Raw genomic sequence first — 20872 nt, forward strand, 5'->3', positions numbered from 1 at the left:
GGAGGATTCTGTGCTAGAAAATGTTCCTGAAGGAGGTGCTGTGCACGGTGAGGGCACCACAGGGAGGGGCCTCCCTGCTTTCACCTGGGAAACCTCCCAGGGCTGCCATGGCAATGAAACAACTTGCCATGGGCATGCCCTGCTCTTTGGAGGGGTTGCACTGTCCCAAATCAGTCCCCATCCTGTGCCATTCGGGGACTGAGAGCTGGGATTCAGGAGCCAGATGGCCAGAGTTTAAATCCCAGCTCGGCTACTCCCTGGCTGGTGGCCTTGTCCAGTCACTGATCACCTCTGTGCCCCTGTTTCCTTCCCTAAGGAGCTGATAATGCCTACCTCATAGATCTGTGCAGAGGGATGCAGTGCACCCGGTACCTAGTGAGGTGACAGGCCACTAATTACTATTGTCATTAAGATGATTAAGGCAGCTAGTCTCTGTCAGACGGAGCGGGCTCAGTACTGTCCACGCCTGCCGGGGCAGCCACCTTCTTGGACACTGGTCCCAGCCAAGCCTTGCAGGGTGTCAGAGGGAAGCAGGGATGCACAGAGTGGCCCCGAGGCTCCAATATGGGTCCTGTCGCTTGTAGATGAAGAGAAGCCACGGGTGCACGATGGCAGCAGAGCCAAACGGGCCCCTTTTTCGAGATCTAGTCCCTCCAATGCCAGCTGGGGGCCCAACAGGGTTGGCAGCTAGGCCCTCGGGGTTTTTTGGGGTGAGTTGAGTCCCACTTGGGGGAAAGTTTTACATGTGTTCCTCTAGCACCATCTGCTTCCACAGCTAATTTTAGCTCTCCCTGGGCCTGGGAAGGAGGCTGGGGGTGGAGGGCTGGCTCAGATGGGTCTGGGGGTGGAAGCAGCCCCTCCCGGCTCAGCTGGGGCTACGGGGCAGGACCTGGATGGGTACAGAACGCGGGTGCTGAGGGAGTGGAGGGTGCCAGCTGGCCGGAGCAGTGCCAAGGCCCTGTGGCACGGCTGAACAACACCCCCTACACTTTTGCGGCTCTCTGGAGGGTGGGGCTGTATGAGGGGGCGCTGGGGAGCAGGGTCCACCACCAATGCCTTCCAGACAGGGCTGGGAGAGGAGGGCAGGGAGCACACCCAGGGCGAGGGCGAGGCCAGCGGGCCTCCTTTCTCTGCCTCTCTTCCTGCCCTGCCCACGCCCCCGCCTGGGCCCACCATGGGGACTGTAATTGAGTCATCGGTGAGGGTGGGCGGGCAGGCTTGGGGCACTAATTGTGGCGTGTGCAGGATCCCGGGGCCGGCATAGGGCCGAGCTGGGTAATTAGTTGTTTTTAAATAAACGTCAGCGGGCATGCTTTAATTAAGCCTTCTTCCCAGAGAGAGCCTCAGAGATGTAATCACACAGAGAGACACACACACACGACAGAAGAGCACTGGCTCACCAGGAAGGCCTGTCCTGGTCCCGGGAGGCCACAGTCCGCATCCCAGGCTCTAGGACCCCCGGTGGGACAAACCCTGGTGCTCTGGGTTGGGGGGGGGGGGGTGAGGGGCTGATCCAGGGACCCCTCGGTGGTCCTAGGGGGCGTAATCACCAAGTCTTCCTCTGCTTTGGTTCCGCCGTGGCCCCCAGGCGGGGGCCTGGTACTTTAACAAGTGGTCGGGAGGTACTGTAGTATTTTATCCTCCCACCTGGCAGGATTTCGGAGGCACAGGCCCTCCCTGGCCCCAGCGGCACCTACCTTGGGTGGCTGAGGTGACCAGGACGGCAGTAACGCAGAGACTCCAGAGCACGGCAGCCAGGCGGGCCATGGCGGCGGCCGGGGGCGTGTTCAGGGCTCTCAGTGGCCTGTGCCCGGGGCCTCACGCCGCATCACCAGGTGGGCACCACGGCCTGGCCCACCAGCCTGGGGAGGACAGGCAGAGTCAGGTGGGGGCAGAGGCCGGCCCCCAGCGGGCCTAGTAGGAGGGGTGTTTGGGCTGCTCCCCTCTCCTCCTGCTGGTGACCGAGGACTTCCATCCTGCAGTCCCAAGACGGGCTGTGCGACGTAAATCCCTGGAGCCAGCCAGAGGCTGACCCCCTCCCAGGCCTCTGGCTCACACTGCACGCCCCACCCCCACCCCAACAAGATGGACCCACCCATCTGGGCACGTTGGACCTCCTGGAAGCACCTCCCGGGGTCTGACAGCCCCCGTCGGGTGGGTGGGGCAACTCTCCTTAGGTTGTCGCAGCTACGACGTGCCCACCTGCACCCAGGCAGGCCTCAGACCCTCCATCACAGAGAAGAGCCCTCTGGAAGCCTATCCCCCAGCCCAAAATCAAGACCATGTCCATCTGCGTCCCCTGCCCCAGCTTCCTCACCCAGTACAGTGTCCAGGGTTGGGGACCCAGGCATCTCGGCCCCAGCTTGCAGCCTCTGGGTCTTGGGCAGGAATCCAGGCCCCCACCCCCGGCCCCCTGCTTCCCGTCTCTCTGGCTCTGGCAGCTAATTAGAATCCAGCTGGCTGGCGCCACAGATCGGGGAACCAGGGACAACTGAGTCCCCTCTTTCCTCCTCTCAGGGGGACCCTCGGAGGGTAAGCTGGAGACAGACAGGCGGGGTGAGGGGCGGGTGCAGCCCTTGGGGGGCCAGGGAGGGGGAAGGGGGGCAGGAGTTGTGTGTCATCCCTTGCAATTCCCCCCACCCCCACCCCATCTGCCCATCCTCAGGCACAGCGGCTCAGGGGGCACAGAGCCAGGTTTTGACCCACTTCTTCTCCCTCACAGCCTCTCCTCTTCTTGCTGCCTCCATCTCCCCTGGATACTCTCAAGACTGGACGCCCAGATCTTTACTCCTAGCCCTTTGCTTTATCTACACCCTGGTTCTCCAATATAGCCCCAGTCCAGGGGCACCAACCTGGCCAGGAACTTGCTAGAAATGCACATTCTCTGAGGAGGGTCGGCGCCCCGTGTTTTTTTGTTTGTTTGTTTGTTTTTTGTTTTTGATGTTTTTTGATGCCTCGGCACGCAGGATCGTAGTTCCCTGACCAGGGATCGAACTCATGCTCCCTGAAGTGGAAGCTTGGAGCCTTAACCACTGGACTACCAGGGAAGTCCCCAGCACCCCCTTTTAAAAAAATTTATTTATTTATTTTTTGGGGGTACACCAAGTTCAATCATCTGTTTTTATACACATATCCCCATATTCCCTCCCTCCCTCGACTCCCTGCCACCCTCCCCGTCCCAGTCCTCTAAGGCATCATCCATCCTCAAGTTGAACTCCCTTTGTTATACAGCAACTTCCCACTGGCTATCTATTTTACAGTTGGTAGTATATATATATGTCTATGCTACTCTCTCACTTCGTCTCAGCTTCCCCTTTCCCAGCACCCCTTGTTTTAACTGGCCCTCCAGTGTGCAAACCCCCGGTCTGTCCTCTCCCACCGTCACCCCAGCCTGTCCTCTGGTCTCAACACCACCGACCAGCCAGTACTTTCCAAATCTCTTATTTACAGTCAGGAATCCCTCAAAAGAACCGAGACTACTGTTTGTCCCCCCAAAATAAAAGCCTCTTCGCCAGCCCAGTTAACTCCCTGACTCCACGTCTGCCACTCCTGTCTCCTGCTATTCCTCCACCACATCAGGCCCTGCCCCAGGGCCTTTGCACTTGTCACTTCCTCTGCATGTATCTTCTGTCCTCCAGTTATTCACATGGCCTCTTCCTTTGCTCCCTCACCTCCTTTGGGCCTTGGTTCAAATGTAACTATTTATCTCTCTTATGGAAGGGCCCCTGCACAGGTAGGGATCATTGCATTCTTTTGCTCCTCCTTTTAGAATAGGCCTGAATGAATGTTCACTGACTGAATCTCAGAATCCAAACCTAGGAATCCTCCTCAATTTCTGACTCCTCTCCTCCCCTTCCCTTCATAAGCTCCATCAGCAAGTCCCATGGGCTCTGCCTCCAAAGTAGCTTGCCAACCTGCCCACTTCTGGCCCCCAGTGCCACCACCAGGACCAAGCCACCATCCTGCTGCTCCCAGATGCTCGTCCCGGCCTCCTCCTTGTCCCGGCCTCCTCCTTGTCCCAGCCTCCCTGCCTCCGCGTCTGCCCTCCACTCAGTGCTAAGGGATCATTTAATGATGTAAATCCGAGTATTAACCTCCCAGTCTGCCCTCCCCTGGGGTCTCTGTTCCTCACCAGTGCCTAGAGGCCACTGGTCACCCAGCACCCCCACGCTCTCCAACCCACCCCTCCCTCCCGTTCCTAGAAGCGCCAGCCTCCTTCCGGCCTGAGCCCTTGCCTGGGCTGTCCCTCTGCCTGGAATGCTCTCCCAGCATCCCCACATGCCTGCTGCAGCTTCTCACCATTCAGGGCTCAATGTCAAGGTCACCCCAGCAGAGTGACCTACCCTGACCACCCCAACCGCTCCTGCAACCCTTGCTCGCCATCCTTTAGCCCCGTTTTTTTTTTTTTAATTTTTATTTTTTACTTTATTTTTGGCCACACTGCACGGCTTGCGGGATCTTAGTTCCCTGAGCAGGGATCGAATCCTTGCCCGCTGCAGTGGAAGCGCGGAGTCCTAACCCTGGACTACCAGGGAATTCCCTGGCGCCATTTTTAATTTCACAGCACCTGAAATTACCTTCTTGGATAAGCAGGTCTCTTGTCAGCCTTCCCCACTAGACTGTGAGCAACTCGAGGGCAGGGACTCAGCACTGGTTCTCAAGAAAGATTCAGGCAGCTTGCTCATGGGGCAGGACATCCCTCCAGGCCTGTCTCCTCTTAAGTGAAATGGGAAGGCAATTTCACAGGGCAGCCCCACAGCCCTGCTCCCCGACCCCGACCTGTAGCAGCCCTCTGCACCCTCTCCAGTGCCCAGCCTTCAGGAAACGCCCCTCTCTACTTCCTGAGCCCACAACCGTCTCTCCTCCTACAACCCTGTCCAGATATGGCCTTTGACAGTTTCAATTCATTTCATAGCATTTTACAATCTTACATGATCGGGGGGGGGGGGGGGTCGTTCTTTACCACCTCATTTCTCCCGCACCCCATCTTCCAGCCATGGTCAGATGGGGGTGGGGTGGTCAAACGGGGGTGGGGTGGGGGGGGACGGACCCTAGGCTGATGGACGCTCCCCTCCCTGGCTCTCCCTTAGGGAGTTAAACTGGTCAGCTAATGCTGGAGAGGCTGCCAGATGCCAGGCTCTGGGAGCAGCCGGCCAGTGTGGGTCTGGAGCCCGCCTCTGCCATTTCAGCCCCGTGACCCTGAGCAGGTCCTCCCCACCCACTCTCCCCTGCCCCCCGGTCCCTCAGCGCCTCAAATCTGGCAGAGAGCTGGTAAGGACAACAATCTACATACACAGTAGGCCAGCATGGGACCCATCAAAGGGTGCTGTCACGGCACAGTGAGAGTCAGGGCCCAGGCAGCACCCATCTGAGGGAGGCAGCTCCTCTCCTCCTCCCGGGCTACACCCGGGATGCCAGGACCCCAGGCCTCTTCCCCATCCACACCCCGCCTCAGGGATCCCAACCAGCCTCATGGCTTTAGACACCATCTATACCATGACGACTGCCACATCTGAGCCCCAGCCCGGCTTCTCGCCTCATGTCGACACCTCCATCTGGGTCTCCAAGGCACCTTGAGCCTGACCAGACCTGACAAAGCTCCCCACTTCAGGGCATGGTCCCACCACCCTCCCAGGTCCTTGGGCCAAAATCCCAGGAGTCAAAATCTTGGGTTCCTCCTTCCCAAACCCCCACAGCCAGTTCAGGAGTAAGTCCTGGCTCTGCACCTCCAGAATACCCCAGCGTCCATCTGTCCATCCTTGGCAGCCGCCCCCCAGACCTGGGCATCACTGTCTCCACCAAACGGCCCTGACCTCTTCCCAGCTGCCCTCCAGCCCTTCTTACTCCCACATCCCAGGCTCCCTTCGTCAGCCAGAGGGGCCTCTAAACACATTACGGTACTGAATATATATATGTTTGTGTATCATAAAACTTGTCATTTTAACCATTTTTAAGTATACAATTCAGTGGCATTAATTACATTCTCAGTGCTGTGCCACGACCACTGTGATCTATTTCCTCCAAAACTTTTGTACCACCCCAAATAGAAACTCCATACCTGTTCATCAAAAACTCCCTCTCCCTGCTCCCCTCAGGCCCTGGAAACCACTCATCTGCTTTCTGTCTCTACAAATTTGCCTGCTCTGGGCATCACCTATACATGGACTCATACAGTCTGTGGCCTCTTGTGTCTGAATTCTTTCACTCAGCAAAATGTGTCTGAGGTTCACCCATGTTGTAGCGTGTATCAGTTCTTCCTCTTTCTGGCTGAGTAATATTCCACCGTGCAGATGGACCGCATTTCGTTTATCCATTCAAATTAAAAAAAATTTTTTTTTATTGGAGTACAGTTGATTTACAATGTTTCATTAGTTTCAGGTGTACAGCAAAGTGAATCAGTTATATAGATACATATATCCACTCTTTTGTAAGATTCTTTTCCCATGTAGGCCATTACAGAATGTTGAATAGAGTTCCCTGTGCTATACAGTAGGTCCTTATTCGTTATCTATTTTATACACAGTAGTGTGTATATGTCAAATTTTGGGGGGTTTGTTTGTTCGTTGGCTGTGCTGTGCGCCTTGCACGATCTTAGTTCCTCGACCAGGGACTGACCCCAGGCTCTCGCCCGTGAAATCATGGGAGTCCTAACCACTGGACCACCAGGGAATTCCATATCCATTCATCACTGATGGACACTTAGGTTGTTTCCACAGAGGGGAACTTTTTAAAGACAATCTCAGGACGTCCCTAGTAAGTCCAGTGATTAGGACTCGGTGCTTTCACTGCCACAGCCAGGTTCAATCCCTGATCAAGAAACTAAGATCCCACAAACCGCGAGGCATAGCCAAAAAAAAAAAAAAAAAAAAAAAAAAAACTGCCCCCTGCTTCAATGCCTGCCGAGGCTCCACTCCACATCCCACGAGGCCACACACACCCGGTTCCTGCCCCTTCCCTGCTGCTCCAGGTAAGCCAGGTTCCACCATGCAGTCTCGGCCTGTGTCCCTAAGATCTCAGCTCACGTCCCTTCCTCAGAGATGCAGCTGGGCCTCCGACACCCTGCACCATACACCTTGCGGTCAGTGCCCGCCTGTCCCGTCCCCACCATCCCGTAACCTCCCATGTCTCCATTTTCCTCTCGGTAAAATGGGGCTACCTCATAGGGTAGGTGCAAGATTGATTCATACCCGTGAAACACGACGCCTGGTGCGTAGTGAGTACAAAGTGTGCCCTGCCACACGGCCACCACCATCCCCACGGAGCACGTCACTACCGCGTGACGTGACTTGTCCATTTGTGGATTTCCTTTGTACCCTCCCGGAGAATGGAAACTCCCGAGGTCGTCTCTTGGTGCCTAGAAGGGCAGTAGGTCCTCAAACCAACACTTACCAAATGAATGCAAGGACGGTGGTGGGGGTAGTCTGCCCTGCGACCTGGGGGCTGAGCGTGGCCCCCACCGGCTGGGCACCACTGCCTCAGAGGCTGCCTGGTGTTCCCTGAAGCCCCTTTCCTGGAGCAGCTCCTCCAGGAGGGCCCAGGCACCCCCAGAACTGTTCCGGAGAGCTGGGCACTGCAGCTTCTGTTCGCTCTCTTCGTGGCCTGACTGCACGCCCACTCAGCCCTGGGGAGTTTCCCCTGCCGCTGGGTGCTCCCCTAAGTGAGGAGGGGAGGTCAGATGTGGGAGACCCAGGCCTGACCATCCCTGAGGCCTTGGAATGAATGGAATTGTGTCCCCTCCCCCCACCAAAAGATACACTGGCATCCTATTCCCCAGCACCTCAAAATGGGGCCTTATTTGGACATAAGGAGGTCATCGACTTAAACTGAATGATGTCATCAGGGTGGACCCTAATCCAATCAGACTGGTGTCCTTATTAAAAGGGGATATTTGGACATACATCTGCCCCTCCAAGGAGAACACCATGTGAAGACAGAGGCAGAGATCAGCGTGATGCGTCTACAAGCCACAGATCGCTGGCAAACCACCAGAAGCCAGGGGAGAGGTTCTCTCTCTGTGCTCCCAGAAGGAACCAACCCCACCGACACCTTGATCTTGGACTTGCAGCCTCTAGAACTGGGAGACGATACATTTCTATTGTTAAAGGCACCCAGTCTGGGGTACTTTGTCACACCAGCCCTAGCAAACTCACCCAAGGGGTCAGGGCACATGGTGCGGGGGTGGAGGCAGAGATGAAGGCAGGGCCCTGAACCACACAACTTCAGGGGAACCTTTCAACTATGGGGTGTGGGGGAGGCCAGCTGGGATGTCCAGTTTGCCAGAACCACCCACGATGCCAGGGGCAGTGGCTGACACCTCCATGTCCCATTCTGAACACTGCATGCCCGTATCTCATTTAACCCTCACAAGAACTTAGTAAGGGTGGGGGGTGCATATGCACATTTTACAGAAGCAGCAAGTGAGATCCCAGGGGCACCCGACGGGCAAGGGGGCTTTGAACCCCAGGCTGAACATGGGGAGCTGGGGAGGCCTCTGGGCCCCCACCGCATCTGTGTGACGGAGCATCCTCGGAAGTGGACACACCCACAGACGTCAGGTGAGCCCGCAGCTGTGTCTGTCCCCACCTCGCGCCTCAGGGGACTTGAGTGACCCCAATTTAACCCATGGGAAACAGGGCCCACCCCCCTCACGCTGATAGGGGGAACTGGGCCCCAGGTGCGTCAGACCCCCAGTTCGTTCGGGCTGCCCACGGGCCCCACACCTGACTCCATGCTTGCCTGAGCCCTGCGTCCCTCTCAAGTCGAGGGGCGGGTGTGGTGGGGTACCGGGGGCAGGTGATGCGGCCCAGGCTCTGTCCTCAGGTGCCCTGGGATGGGGCAGGGGAGGGTGACAGGAGGAGAACCGGCTGCTGGAGGAGAGGGGGCGCCGCTAGCTTGCCCTAGAGTGAGGTTGCCATGGCAACCCTCTGTGCTTGAGTGGGTGGGAGTCTGAATGCCTGGTTGGGGGGGGGGGTGCAGGCACCACCAGCAGCGTTCCCAGCCCCTCAATACTAGAGTCTCCTGCCTCTTGCTCCTCCCCAGCAGCCTTGAGTCCCCCCCCAAACCCAGCAGCCCGAGAGCCCAGCTCCACAGGCCCACCTCCTCCAGGAAATCCTCGCGCATGACAGAGTGGGTAAGTGGCAGGCCCTGGGATACATCCAAGGACTTGGCTCCTGGGTTTGAATTTGCTGTGTGATCTGGGGCCAGGCCCTTGGCCTCTCTGAGCCCATTTCCCCATCTCTACTCTGGGACTAACAGACTTCCCTCGCAGAGACAGAGCAAGTGACCAGAGAGTGTCTGGCACATAACCTCCTTCAGGAAGGGGGGCTGTGGGCTCAGGGAGGGCAGGGTCCCCACCAAACCCTCAGCTCTACCTGCTCATCTTCCCACATCTCAGCAGAGGGCAGCCTAGTCCTCCTGGGTGCTCAAGAATCATACAGATATTCTGGACCCCTCTCCTCCTCCCATCCCTACAGCAGCTCCTGTGTCTCCTCCTTCAGAATCTGCTCACTTTCTCCCCACTCCTTGGTCCCCTCCCTGCTCCAGCCCTGTTGCCTCCTCCCCTATCTCACGGCTCTCCGCCCTCGCTGCCCAGTCTGTTCCACCTACAGCAGCCAGAGGGCGCCTGTGAGCACCCGAGTCGGGGTACATCCCTCCTCTGCTCAGAACCCTCCATGGCTCCCACCTCACTCAGAACGAAAGCCAACATCCTTCCTGGGCCCACAAGGCCCTGCACACTCTGCCCTGTCCCCTCCCTACCCTCACCTCCTTCCACTTTTCCCCTCACTCACTAACACCAGGCACAGTCCCTCTCAGGGCCTTTGCACAGGCTGCTCCCTCCTCCCCAGATCCCTGCATAGCTCCTCCCTTGCCTCCTTCAGGTCTGGCTCTGGTTGGCCCTGCTGGCCACAGCACTCCTGCGTTCTGCTCTGGCTTTATTTCTCCACGGCACTCATTGCTAGCATGCCAGCCACGCGTTTTACTTATTGGCTTATTATCTCTCTCCCACTAGATGTTGGCGCCACGGGGTGGGGTTTGTCTGTCTTGTAAATTTTAAAAGGTCACTCTGGCTGCCAAGTGTTGCTGGACTGCAGGGGGTGCGACCATTCAAAGCCTCCCCTTCTCCCTGGATGCCTCCTCCCTGGTCTCCCCCAACTATGTGCCACTCCCCGCCCCTTCCAATCTCCACCCTGCAGCCAGTGATCATTGCAAAATGAAAACCCAATCACATGCCTCCCTGCCTACAATCCTCCATGGCTCCCTATTGCCTCAGAGGCCTCAACATGGCGTTTCAGGTCCTGGTCTCCTGCTACCTTCTCATCACCTTCTCTGCTCTGGCCTATTCTCTCCTCACCCACCCCACATCTCTCTCTCACATGCCCATAAGACTCCTGCCCTCTGTCCCTTCTTCCTCCAAAAGGCTCTGCCTGCCAGGACTGTGTTGGTCCCTCCTGTACCCACACTAGCAGCACACTGCGCCTCCGCATTTTGCCCCCCTAATTGGACGTGGGCTCTGTGGTTGAAAGTCTGTCTATCCCATCAGGGAAAGTTCCATCGTGGGTTGGCCTGGCTCTCTGTTGCATGCCCAGCTCTGGGCAAGAAAAGGGTTCTTGTTAATTTGTTTAATGAACAAAGATGAAACAGACCCAGAGAAGAGGTTGTCCATTCAATGGGTAGTTACCTAGTTCCCACCTGGTCACAAGTGCTTTGGAGGAAAATAGGCTTGTAGGGGGGTATGCATGGCTGCAAACATAGATAGGTGGTCAGGGAACACCTGGCCAAGAAGGTAATGCTTTAGCAAGGGTCTCAAGGAGAGGAGCCATCTAGGTATTGGAGAAAGAGTATCCAGGCAGCAGGAACAGCACATGCAAAGGCCCTGAGGTAGGAATGTGCTGGCTCTGGCCCAGTGAGTGAGGGGAGAGTGGGAAGAGGTGAGGGCGGGTTTACAGGGCAGAGTGAGCAGGGCCTGTGGGAGTGAGGATGGGAGTCGTGGAGGTTCTGAGTGGGGACAAGACATGCACTGACTCAGGTCCTCACGGGCTCCTGCTGGCAAGGGGAGATTAGACTGCGTATGTGAGAAGGGGTGTTACCGAGAGCAGAGGGTGCTCCTCACCCCATCCTTCTTTGTTTCTCCGGGCCCACCCTGCTGTCAGAACCAGAAACCTGCCGTTTCCTCAGCTCCACCTTCCCTCTGCCTTCCAGCCGATCGCCCCCTAAATCACGTCAACTCTGTCTCGAAAGCCCCACACGGGTCCATCTCTCATGTCTCAAGGCCCCCACCCGAGCCTTCACCTTGACAGCTGTGGCGGCCTCCTATCCCCACTGGCCTCTTCACCCCACCCCACCCCACCAGCAGCCGAGGCCTCCCTTCCTGCCTGCCCGCGCTCTGCAGTTCTCTCCTACAAAGCAGCCAGAGGGAGCGTGTGCTAAACTTCCCCACCCTGTCTCGGGGGCCTTGACCCCCTTCACAGGGCCCCCCAGCCCCGTGGACAAGTAGAAACGCAAACCCATACACATTCCTTCAGCTCCTAAGACCACTGTCCTCTCTCCCCGCCTGGCCAGGAAAGGTCTCTCCTTTTTCCCTCTGAGCCACCACCTTCTTTCTGACCTCAGGGTGGGCCCCTCCCTCTCACAAACTCTCCCTTCCCTCAACTTTATCCATCCATTCCTCCCCTCCAGGTCTTAGCGGGGAAGCCCCCCTCCACCGGGAAGCTCTCCCTCACTAGCAGGTCAGCTGGGCACCTCTTCGACGCGCCTCGTGCCTCGCCACAGCGGGTTGGTACCACGGTGGCGTGGGGTTCATCTCCACCGCAAGGTGTCCCCTGACCGGCCACAAGCCTCGCACTGGCTCCAGGCACGCAGAGCAGTGCTGAAAACAGTCACGGGAGCCAGGGCCTGGGGCCAAAGGCATGGAGGAAGGCTCTGGGGCCCTCTGCTACTACCAGACTGGCAGTGAGGGGGCAGGGGCCAGAGGGACGGGGAGGTGGTGTTCAGCAGGACGAGACAGAAGAGGCCCTGGGTCTCAGGATGCCGGGTTCAAATCCCACCTGCGCCTACTTTAGGCTGTGTGACGAGGCCCCCACGTCCCTCCTCTGCATTCTGTCTCTTCCCCAGGGAAATGGGGTGAAAGTCTCACAATGGTGGCTGTGGGGCTTAGAAATAATATTCAGCTATTCTACACGTCTCTTTCAGAGCGTCTGCTATGTGCCAGGCACTGATCTAGGCGCTGGAGAGACAGCAGTGCACGAGCCAGACAGAGAAAGCATTAAGGAGGTCATTCCTGTGATGTACTAGTGTTGTGTGTGTGTGCGTGTGCGTGTGTGTGTGTGGGGGGGGTGGTTGTGCAATCTTAAACCGGGTGATGGGGAAAGGCCGGACACTTCAGCAAAGCTCTGGGAGGTGAGGGAGGAGCCACAGAGGTGCCCAGGGAGGAGAGGAGCATTCCATGCACAGGGCACGGCTTGTGCAAAGGCCCTGGGGCTGGCTGGGGCCTGCGTGTTTGAGAACCAGTGAGGGAGCGGGCACCGGGGCACGGGAGGAGGTGAGGGCTGGGAGGTGAAAGGGGCAGATGGCACCAGACGCGCCCCTAATGGGGCTGCCCCTCTGCTGATGAGGGCGCCTCCACCACCAGGGGCAACGGGGTACGGGGGGTGGGTGCTCTAGGGTGGAAGCTGGGCACCTGTGGCCTGGGCACTGCCCAAAGCCAACGGGCTAAAAATGGTTTTGCTGCTTTCAAAGGGTGAAGAAGAAGAGGGAGAGGGAGACTGGCAAACCTGCCAAAGTCTCCAATACGTGCTCTCGGGGTCTTCACAGAGGGACTTGGCCAAGCCCTGATCGAGAGCCGCGGTACTTACCCAGGACGGTGCACAATGCTGCCCCTCTCTCCAGGCTGTGTGGTAATGCCTGGAGACACTTTCACGGGTCAGCACTCGGTGGGGTGGGGGGACGCTACTGGTATCTAGAGGGTGGTCACTAGGGACGCTGAAAAGTCCTAAGAGGCACAGGTCACGTCCCCCACCAAGAATGACACAGCCCCAGTGTCAGCAACACCACAGCTGGGAGAGCCCTCGTGGGTGCTCCAGTGTGTGAGCGTCTCACCTGTCAGCACTACCTCCCTGACCTGGGACAGGAGCACCCACCTGGCTTCCTGGCCTGCCTGGTATTTTTAGCCTCTGAGGGAGAGGCCTGGCTATTTTTAGCTTTGGGGGGGTAGGGGGCAAGGCTAATTTTAGCTGGGCATCTATTTTTTACAATTTTTATCTTCCCCAAATTTTGGAGCTGGGGGGGGAGGGTGGCAGGGGGGCTTTCTGCTTGGCTAATTCCCCAGGGCTGGGACAGAGCCCTGAAACAAGGGTGGCGGGCCCATTACCCGGAGAGAAAGAGCCTGGGTCAGTGACCCCTGGAGGAGGGGCTGTTCAGGCCTTGACCATGGGGTTCTTACCCCTGATAAGGGCGGGCGGGTGCCCGCATTAGCTTCTGGGCTTTAAACCCTATATGCACACAGCCCTGCAGGGGAGCCACCTGTCCATGCCGACACCCTCACACAGCAGAGCACCCATGAGGCCACCTCAGGGAGAAGCCTCACAGGTGTGTGCGTGGGATAGGTGCAGAGCTGGACTGGTCCAGCCCCTGGCGGGTAGCTCTGGATCCCCCAAGGGGACAGGGGTTGATGCAGAGCCCTCACTGTGCAAAGCCGGGGGTGGGCGTCCCCTTGGGGTCTCCAGTCCTTTGAAAGGCCCCCTCCCATTCATTCAGCTAAGAGGTCCTGAGCACCTACGGTGGGCCAGGCACGCGTCTAGGCACCTGGCATCCGAAAGCAAACCAAGTAACCAATCGCCTGAGCACTCGGATCCTGGTCGAGGAGACAGATGATCAACAAACAGGCACAATACATCAGGAAATTACAGAGTGTGTGAAAAGCCATCCGCGCGCTACGGGAAGTCAGGAGGCGGGTGGGAGGCTACAATTTTAAACAGGCTGCATGGGTTAAAGGTTATCCAGGAGGTGACATCTGAAGCGGGTGAGGAAGCAAAGGCTTCGCAGATGTCTGGGTGAGGGGCCCAGGGGAAGGAGGGGCCCGTGCAAACGTCCTAGGGTAGAATCTGCTTAGCAGCAGTGAGGAGAGAGGGGGCGAGGAGGCGAGGAGGCAGTGGTGACAGGGGAGGTCATGCAGGTCTGGACCCCAGGACACCCCATGGGACTGGAGTTGCTGCCGCACCAAGACGCAGGGACCGCTGCCTTCCAAGGCAGGGGCTGCCCTCCCAAGCTGGGACTCTGGCTGTTCTGGATGGGGAGACACAAGCCTTCTCCCCAGCTCCTATGGCAAGAGCCTCTTGACTGAAATTGCTTGTGTCACTAGACTGTGTGCTCTCTGAGGACAGGACTGGGGCACTGTCCCCTCAGCATCCCCAGCACAGCGCCTAGTGGAAATGACACTTGGCAAACATTCACAGATTTCATGAAGAGGGGCACCCAGCCTTGCTCCAAGGGGCCCTACATACATATACCCAGGTGCACGTGTGCAGGTGCACACAAGATGCAGACAGCTCTCACACACGGAAACACACACACACACACACACACACACACACACACACACGGCCAGCCCCTTCGCAAAACTCACAAACACTAGGACACACATAGGACCAGCCTGTGGGACACGTGGCCGCACGCAGGCTCGTCCAGGTCACCATCCAAATCACACAGAACAGGTACACACAGGTGCAGACAGATGTGCAACAGAGAACAGGATTCTAGGGGCAGTGGGACCCACTCCCAGACTCTGTTCAGCAGCCCCCTCCCCCCTGGGACCCCGCTTCCTCTTTCATCAGGGTGGCCCAGCCCAGGGCTGGGACGAATGCTCGTGCAGTCAGGTCCAGTTCCAGACCCAGGGAACCCCCATCTCAGGAGCAACTCCCCCCCACCTCCCTGGAGGGTCTGGAGGAGGGGAAATGTCTGGCGTCTGGAAATTGAATCCTCGAGAGGAGCCCACACAGAAACCAGAGCCTTCTGTGTGTCCTTGGCCACACGTCTGGCTGGAGAGGTAGGAGGGGGCAGAGGCGGAGAACTTCAGCTCCCCGTGGCCAGCGGATGGCGACGTGACCAGTGGGTGGGGGCGGCGGGGATCCCACTCCTCCTGATCTCCATCAGGGGTACCCACTCTGGGGCCAAGCAGCGCAGCCTCCTGGGCTCGGCACCCCCACCCCCGATGCCCAGGCTGGGGCTGAAGTGTCACACTCTCTCCTGCCAGCCTGGGCTCCCAGGGAGGACGCAAATGCCAGGCACAGGCAGCCCCACACAGGTGGAACCCCAGCCAGGACGAGACCTCTTGATGCAAACAGACTCCAGAGCAGCCAGGGTACCCGCTGGCCCCTCCCCCACAGGCCCGCAGGGTCCTCCTCTGGCCCCCCAGGAGAAGAAGGGGCTCCCCAGGGCAGGCTGGGAATAGAAACTAGGCTTCGAGTCTGCTGCTTTCCAGCTCCTCCCTGCAGGTCCCACGGCCCAGGTGTGCTGGTCCCCAGCTCCCTGCCCTCCCTCAACTCTGGGCAGACATCAGCATCGGTGATCCTGCCTTTAGGCCAGCTCTCCACGAGTGGGGGTTGGGACGGGCACCCCATGGAGTAAGGGAGGGCCTGGTAGGGCACTGGAGAGCAGGAGTGACAAGCATGGGGTGAGCTGAGGCCCTGCAGGAGGTCAACGAGGGAGAGGAGGAAGAAGCTGGCAATGTTGGCAGGAGGGCCAGGCACTCACATGTGAAGCACACATGTATGTGGCTCGGCACATGGGGGCCACTGCTGCCAGCCAGGGATCAAATTAGTTCCCTTTTCCGCTTTCCAGATGATTTTTCATCTCTGTAATTAATGGGCAAGTCAGCTCTGAACAGCATGGCAGGCAAATTACTAGTTAGGAAAATCACGGATAATTTTCTCGATATGATAATGAAGGTTGTATTCCTTCTCTTATTCTCCCTGTTTTCATCCTACTTTTAAGTAATAAATTCGGCATTAGTGGGAGGGGAGTGGGGAGGAAGGCGAAGTCACCTGCCCCCACAGCTGGGGCCTGACCCAGGCCCACGGGGAGTCCTCAGCCCATGGCCATCAGGCAGGTGGAGAGGATGAGAGACAGGGGACCCTCGGTTGGGCAGCGTGACATCCCGAGGACCGATGCAGGGCGCCAGGCCTGGGAGACCAGGTGGAGGGCAGGGAGCCCCCAGGCTGTTAGCCGGGGTGAAGGTGTTGGGACTGGGGTCAGGTTACAGCCTCATGCTGGCCCCTGGGTGCTGGAGAGGGGAGCAAGAGATCTACGGCCTCTCCCCAAGCAGCAAGGTCCACAGGCCCAGAGCAGATATCCACTGTCAAGTGTCCCCCACATCTGTCCCCGCACTGTCCAACCCCCTCTCCTCGGTGACTCCTGTAGCAGCTAAGAGAAGAGGGCAAGCGGAGACAGAGAGAGAGCAAGAGAGAGAGAGCAAGAGAGAGAGAGGCGGAGAGGCAACCAGCCATCTTGGCAGCCATTTTGAACCCCTCCCCCTGCTCCCCCCTGCACACCACACGTTTGGATGTGGGCAGACAACCCAGGCCCTGGGTCCTGCAGAAGCCAGGAGGAAAGGGGGCCCTGTCTCAAGGCTGGGATGGAGAGACACCCACTCAGCTGCCATGACTTGGGGGGGGAGGGAGAAGTGGACCTGGGCGAAGGTACAGTGAGGTGCTGGGTAGGGATGGGGCTGGGTGCTGACGGAGACAGGAAGACTAGGGACAGGGGGCGGTGTGCAGGCAGGGTGCTGTCTTCAGATGGGTGTTAGGGGTGCACTGGAGCAATGCCTGTGAGGCCAGTTTTTGGCCATGGCTGGAGCACACACAGAACTGCCCACCCTCTTCTGGCACGGACTCCTATCCCAGGACCCTCGGATGGAAAGATGACAATTGAAATCCCAGGATCTACCCAATGAACACCTGGGAGAGACAGAGGGCTTGCTCTCAAAGCCCGAATCCGGGCGAATTAAACCCAACAGCTTCCCATGCTTAACCGGGTACCGCACAGAGAAGATGCTCTCGGTGGCTACAGCCAGCCAGACACCCAGACAGACCCCTCCCCATCCCCCGCGCCTCTGCCTCCCAGAGAAAAACAACCCCCAGCCCGGCATCCTGCGGTGCCAGACCCCGAAACGGCTCCTCTGGGGGTAGGGGCCCGCGCGCGGCGCGCACACGCACCCTCCCCGCTCACACCCAGACACCTACACAAACAGGGCGCCAAGCACCCGCGCGCACACGCACCGGGGACACGCAGGCACCGCCGTGCCGCTTCCCCACAAAGGCTGGCGCGCGCGCGGGCACACGCAGCCATGCGCGGGCACACTCGCGGTCCCCTCCCCCCACCGGGCACCCCGCGGCCGCGCATCCGCACCCCCGACACTCCACCTGGGCTGCCCCTCCCGGTCCCCTCGCCCGTGGGGGTGAGATGCAGGCCGCCCTCGATTCCCCTCGCGCTCAGGTGCGGTGACCCGCGGCTCCAGCATCCCCTCCCCCTTCCCGGCCCGGACAGGCCCCAGCTCCCATCCTCCCATCCCTCGGCCCTCACACCTGGCCCAGGTACGGCATCCCCCTTGCCTGGGCCCGAAGACACTCACCTGTCCAGCGCCGCTCCGGGGTCGGCCTTGCGCGTCTCTCCTGCGGCTCCGCGAACCCAGTTCCCCCGCCCGGCACATCTCCCGGAACCGGGGCGGGGGGGAAACGGGCGAGGGATGGCGGGGCCCAGCACCGCCGCCACCAACCAAAAATTAAAAAAAAAAAGAAAAAAGAAAAAAGCGGATTACACAGCTCCAAAGGCGGGCCCCTCGCGGCGGCGAAGCCTCGGGGCTAGGGGCGAGGGGGTCCGCGCCCCTCCCGGGGAGGGAGGCGGCGGAGGCGGCGGGGCGGGGGCGGTGTCAGAGCACCGGGGGCTGGGGCGAGGCGGAGCCCCCCGAGGCGGCGCCAGCAGCTGCCCGCATCTCCCCCGCAGCTCCGCGGCCCCGACGGAGGCGGCACGTGTGCGCCCAGGCGACTTCCCAGCCCCCTCCGACGGCGGCAGCCGAGGGGTTAACGGGGCAGCTGGGGAGCCCCTGCAGCCCCCCGCCGCCCGGCGGCGCCGCTTCGGGGCCCGCGCGGCCCCATCCGCCGGGACCTCCTCGGCAGACGGCGGGGTGGGGGCGCCGCAGCGCCGACAGCTCCCGCGCGGACGGCTTGGGCTCCCCGCAGTGGCCGCAGGGGGCTCGGGTAGGGGGTGGGCGGCGCGGAGCTTGTGGGGGGGGGCGCGGCTGTAGGCGGGCGCGGCGGCGTCGCGCCCCCGGGGTGGCCGGAGGGGGGGCGCCGGGCCGGGCCCGTGGGCACCGCAGGACGCGCGGACCGAGCCGGCGCCGGGCACCAGCAATGACAAGCCGCCTGCTCGCCCCTCTCCCCGGCGCACCCGCTCCGGGAGGGGGGCGGCGGGCGCGCGCAAAACCCGGCCCGGAGCCGCCGCCCGGGACCGGCCGCCGCAACCTGCCCGAGCGCACCGGGGGCCGGCCCGAAAACCCGGGATGGATTTTCCTCCCCTCCGCCCCCTCTGGAAAAAACGGGGAGAGGGAAGGAGACGTGCTGGATCCCGGCGCTGGAGCAGGAAGTGGGGGAGGGGAGACAGGCTCAAGGAAGACACGGAGCGGATTTTGCCGGTAGCGAAGTAAAGGAACGGCGCCGAGTCCGGTGAGGGGAGAAATGGGCGAGATCTGGAAGGAGTATGCAAAACCCGGGTTGGATTAGACAGAGGCGGGAGGGACGAAGGGAGCTGCGACAGGGCCAAATGCACCCGGGGCACGCAAATTTCGGGCCGGATTCTTCCTCGGGAGACGGAGTAATGCGTCATGCCTAATACAGTGGGAAGAAGCAAGACCCGGCCTAGAGTTCCCAGACCTGGGCTCGCACGGGGCTCTGGGAGGGGGCTGCTTAGTGGCTGAGGCGGCGTGGGCTGCCCCTGTGTTCCTGGCAGCGACATGCAAGAAGGAGGGGCAAAAGGAGGGCTGGACTCAGGCACGAAAGGATCCGGAGCGCTGGCTGCATCGAAGCGGGCAGGTAAAAGCGGTTTCAGGAACCAGGGGTGATGCGAAGGGAATGCAATGAGGAGGCCGCTACCCTGGGAGACCAGACCTACAATAAAAGGAGAGGGAGGGCCGCAAAGCCAGGACTGGAGTATGTGGGATGGGACAAGACCCCCCCCCCCCCCCCCCGCAGCAAAAAGAGCCCTGGCAACTGGACAAGGGCTTGGAGCTGACCGGGCCGGAGGAGTGAGACGGGGCGGGGGGGGGGGGTATTATGGGGGGGTTAGTATCTATAAATGCCTCAAACGTCTCGCTTTGGGAGGGGGGCGGGGGAAGAGAGAAAAAAATTGAATTTTAGGTTCTCAGCAAGAGCAAAACCTCGGTTCGGATTTCCACAGCCTAGCAACTACACTGCAGCTGGTAGACTTGAAGAAGTAGGGCAAGGAATCAGCGGGTTCCTAAGCACCTGGCCGAGTGAAGCGAGGGGCAGCTTTCAGGCTGAGGCTCCCGAAGGGAGCCCCGCAACCCCTCTCCCGGGGTAGGGAAGGCAGTCCGACTTGGCTTGGATCCCCGGAGCCAGAGCTGTGACTGCCAAGACCCACAGTGGGGGCTATAAAACCGGGCCTCGGGCCAAAAATAGGCTCTTCGGCAGAACAGACAGCTCAGTGCAGGGTGGGGGCTGAAGGAAGATTGGAGGGGGATGGCAAGAATCCTGGAGGGGGCCGGATACTGGAAGGTCCTGAGAGGTAAGAGCCGGTGAGGATCTCAGGAGAGCGGACCTGGAAGCCTGGCATTTTATGAAAGATGGGTGCAAGGGAAAGACTGATGGATGGGGAGGAGCAAATCCCTGGCTTGGATCCTCGGGGAAGGGAGTCCATCCAGGGGAGGCCTAAATAGTAAACCCGCCAGCTCATACAAAGTCTGGGCTGAATCTTGGCAGACACAGAGCGGACAAAAGTGGGGGAGTAAGGCAGAGAAGTCTGGATCTGGGACACAAAGGAAGGGGACCAGCTGAGGATGGGGTGGGGGGCTCTATCTCCAGGGAAGAGAATGCATTGCTACCCCAACTTGGCTTTGCAGACTGGGGGAGGAATTGGGAAAGAGTGTGGAATTAGCAGCAGGAGGGGTTGGGGTGGTAAATACACCGAATTTGGGGCAGACTTGGATGGGAACTATGAATATCTAAGAAACCCTAAATGGAACATCTGCAAGTGAATTAACCTGTACTCTAAGAATCCCTTCCCATAAGCCTGTCCTGATGGCTGGATTTAGGGAAAGGCAGAGACTCCAGGCTCCCAGGCTGGCTGGGTAACCAGGGGCTACCTCTATAGCACCCACCACCCTCCACCCTCTTCAGTGGGCAGCCATCATTTCAGGACTGGGCAGGGATTCTCATAGCCTGGAACCTGGGCCAAATCCAACCCCCAAACTTCAGGGGTGGAGAGAGGTGGTTCCTCCTTCACACCCAGGATTCTGTGGCTGCAGACCCTGAGCCTTATATCTGGGTGACCAGGCCTACCAGCTGGATCTGAGGGACCAAATATGTGAAGTTGAGTTGATGGCTGTGGAAAGATCCCGTCTGTGGTTGGTGCAGTACCGGGATGGGAGGATGGGGGAGGTTCCGCTTCTCCGCACATCAATTCCCACTTTGAGGCATCTCGACAGAAACTGGTAGGACCCATGGAAGATTTTGGGGTGCTGGGGTGAGGGGGCGGTGCCACAGGGGACAACCAGGAACCCTCCCCCACGCATCCACACAGTCAGCTTTCTATAAACCCAGCAAGACTGAAAGGGGAAGAACGTGCAGTTCAGGGAAAGCTGAGCATC

The 20872-nt window shown here is 59.4% G+C and overlaps 1 protein-coding gene across 2 annotated transcripts in view; it reads right to left on the reverse strand.

Moving 5' to 3' along the window:
* ADGRL1 (adhesion G protein-coupled receptor L1) overlaps positions 1–18429 on the reverse strand; it is a 44651-nt gene extending 26222 nt beyond the window's left edge. For both annotated transcript variants that reach the window (XM_057708077.1, XM_057708075.1), the window contains exons 1-2: positions 17624–18429; positions 1698–1862 (exon numbers count right to left, since the gene is read on the reverse strand). In XM_057708077.1, coding sequence (XP_057564060.1) covers positions 1698–1767 — 70 coding nt within the window. In that variant the 5' untranslated portion in view covers positions 1768–1862; positions 17624–18429. The remainder of the gene's footprint in view (positions 1–1697; positions 1863–17623) is intronic.
* Between the last annotated feature and the right edge of the window lie 2443 nt (positions 18430–20872).

Source organism: Hippopotamus amphibius, chromosome 15, assembly GCF_030028045.1.
Source record: "Hippopotamus amphibius kiboko isolate mHipAmp2 chromosome 15, mHipAmp2.hap2, whole genome shotgun sequence".
NCBI classification, from domain to species: Eukaryota; Metazoa; Chordata; class Mammalia; order Artiodactyla; family Hippopotamidae; genus Hippopotamus; species Hippopotamus amphibius.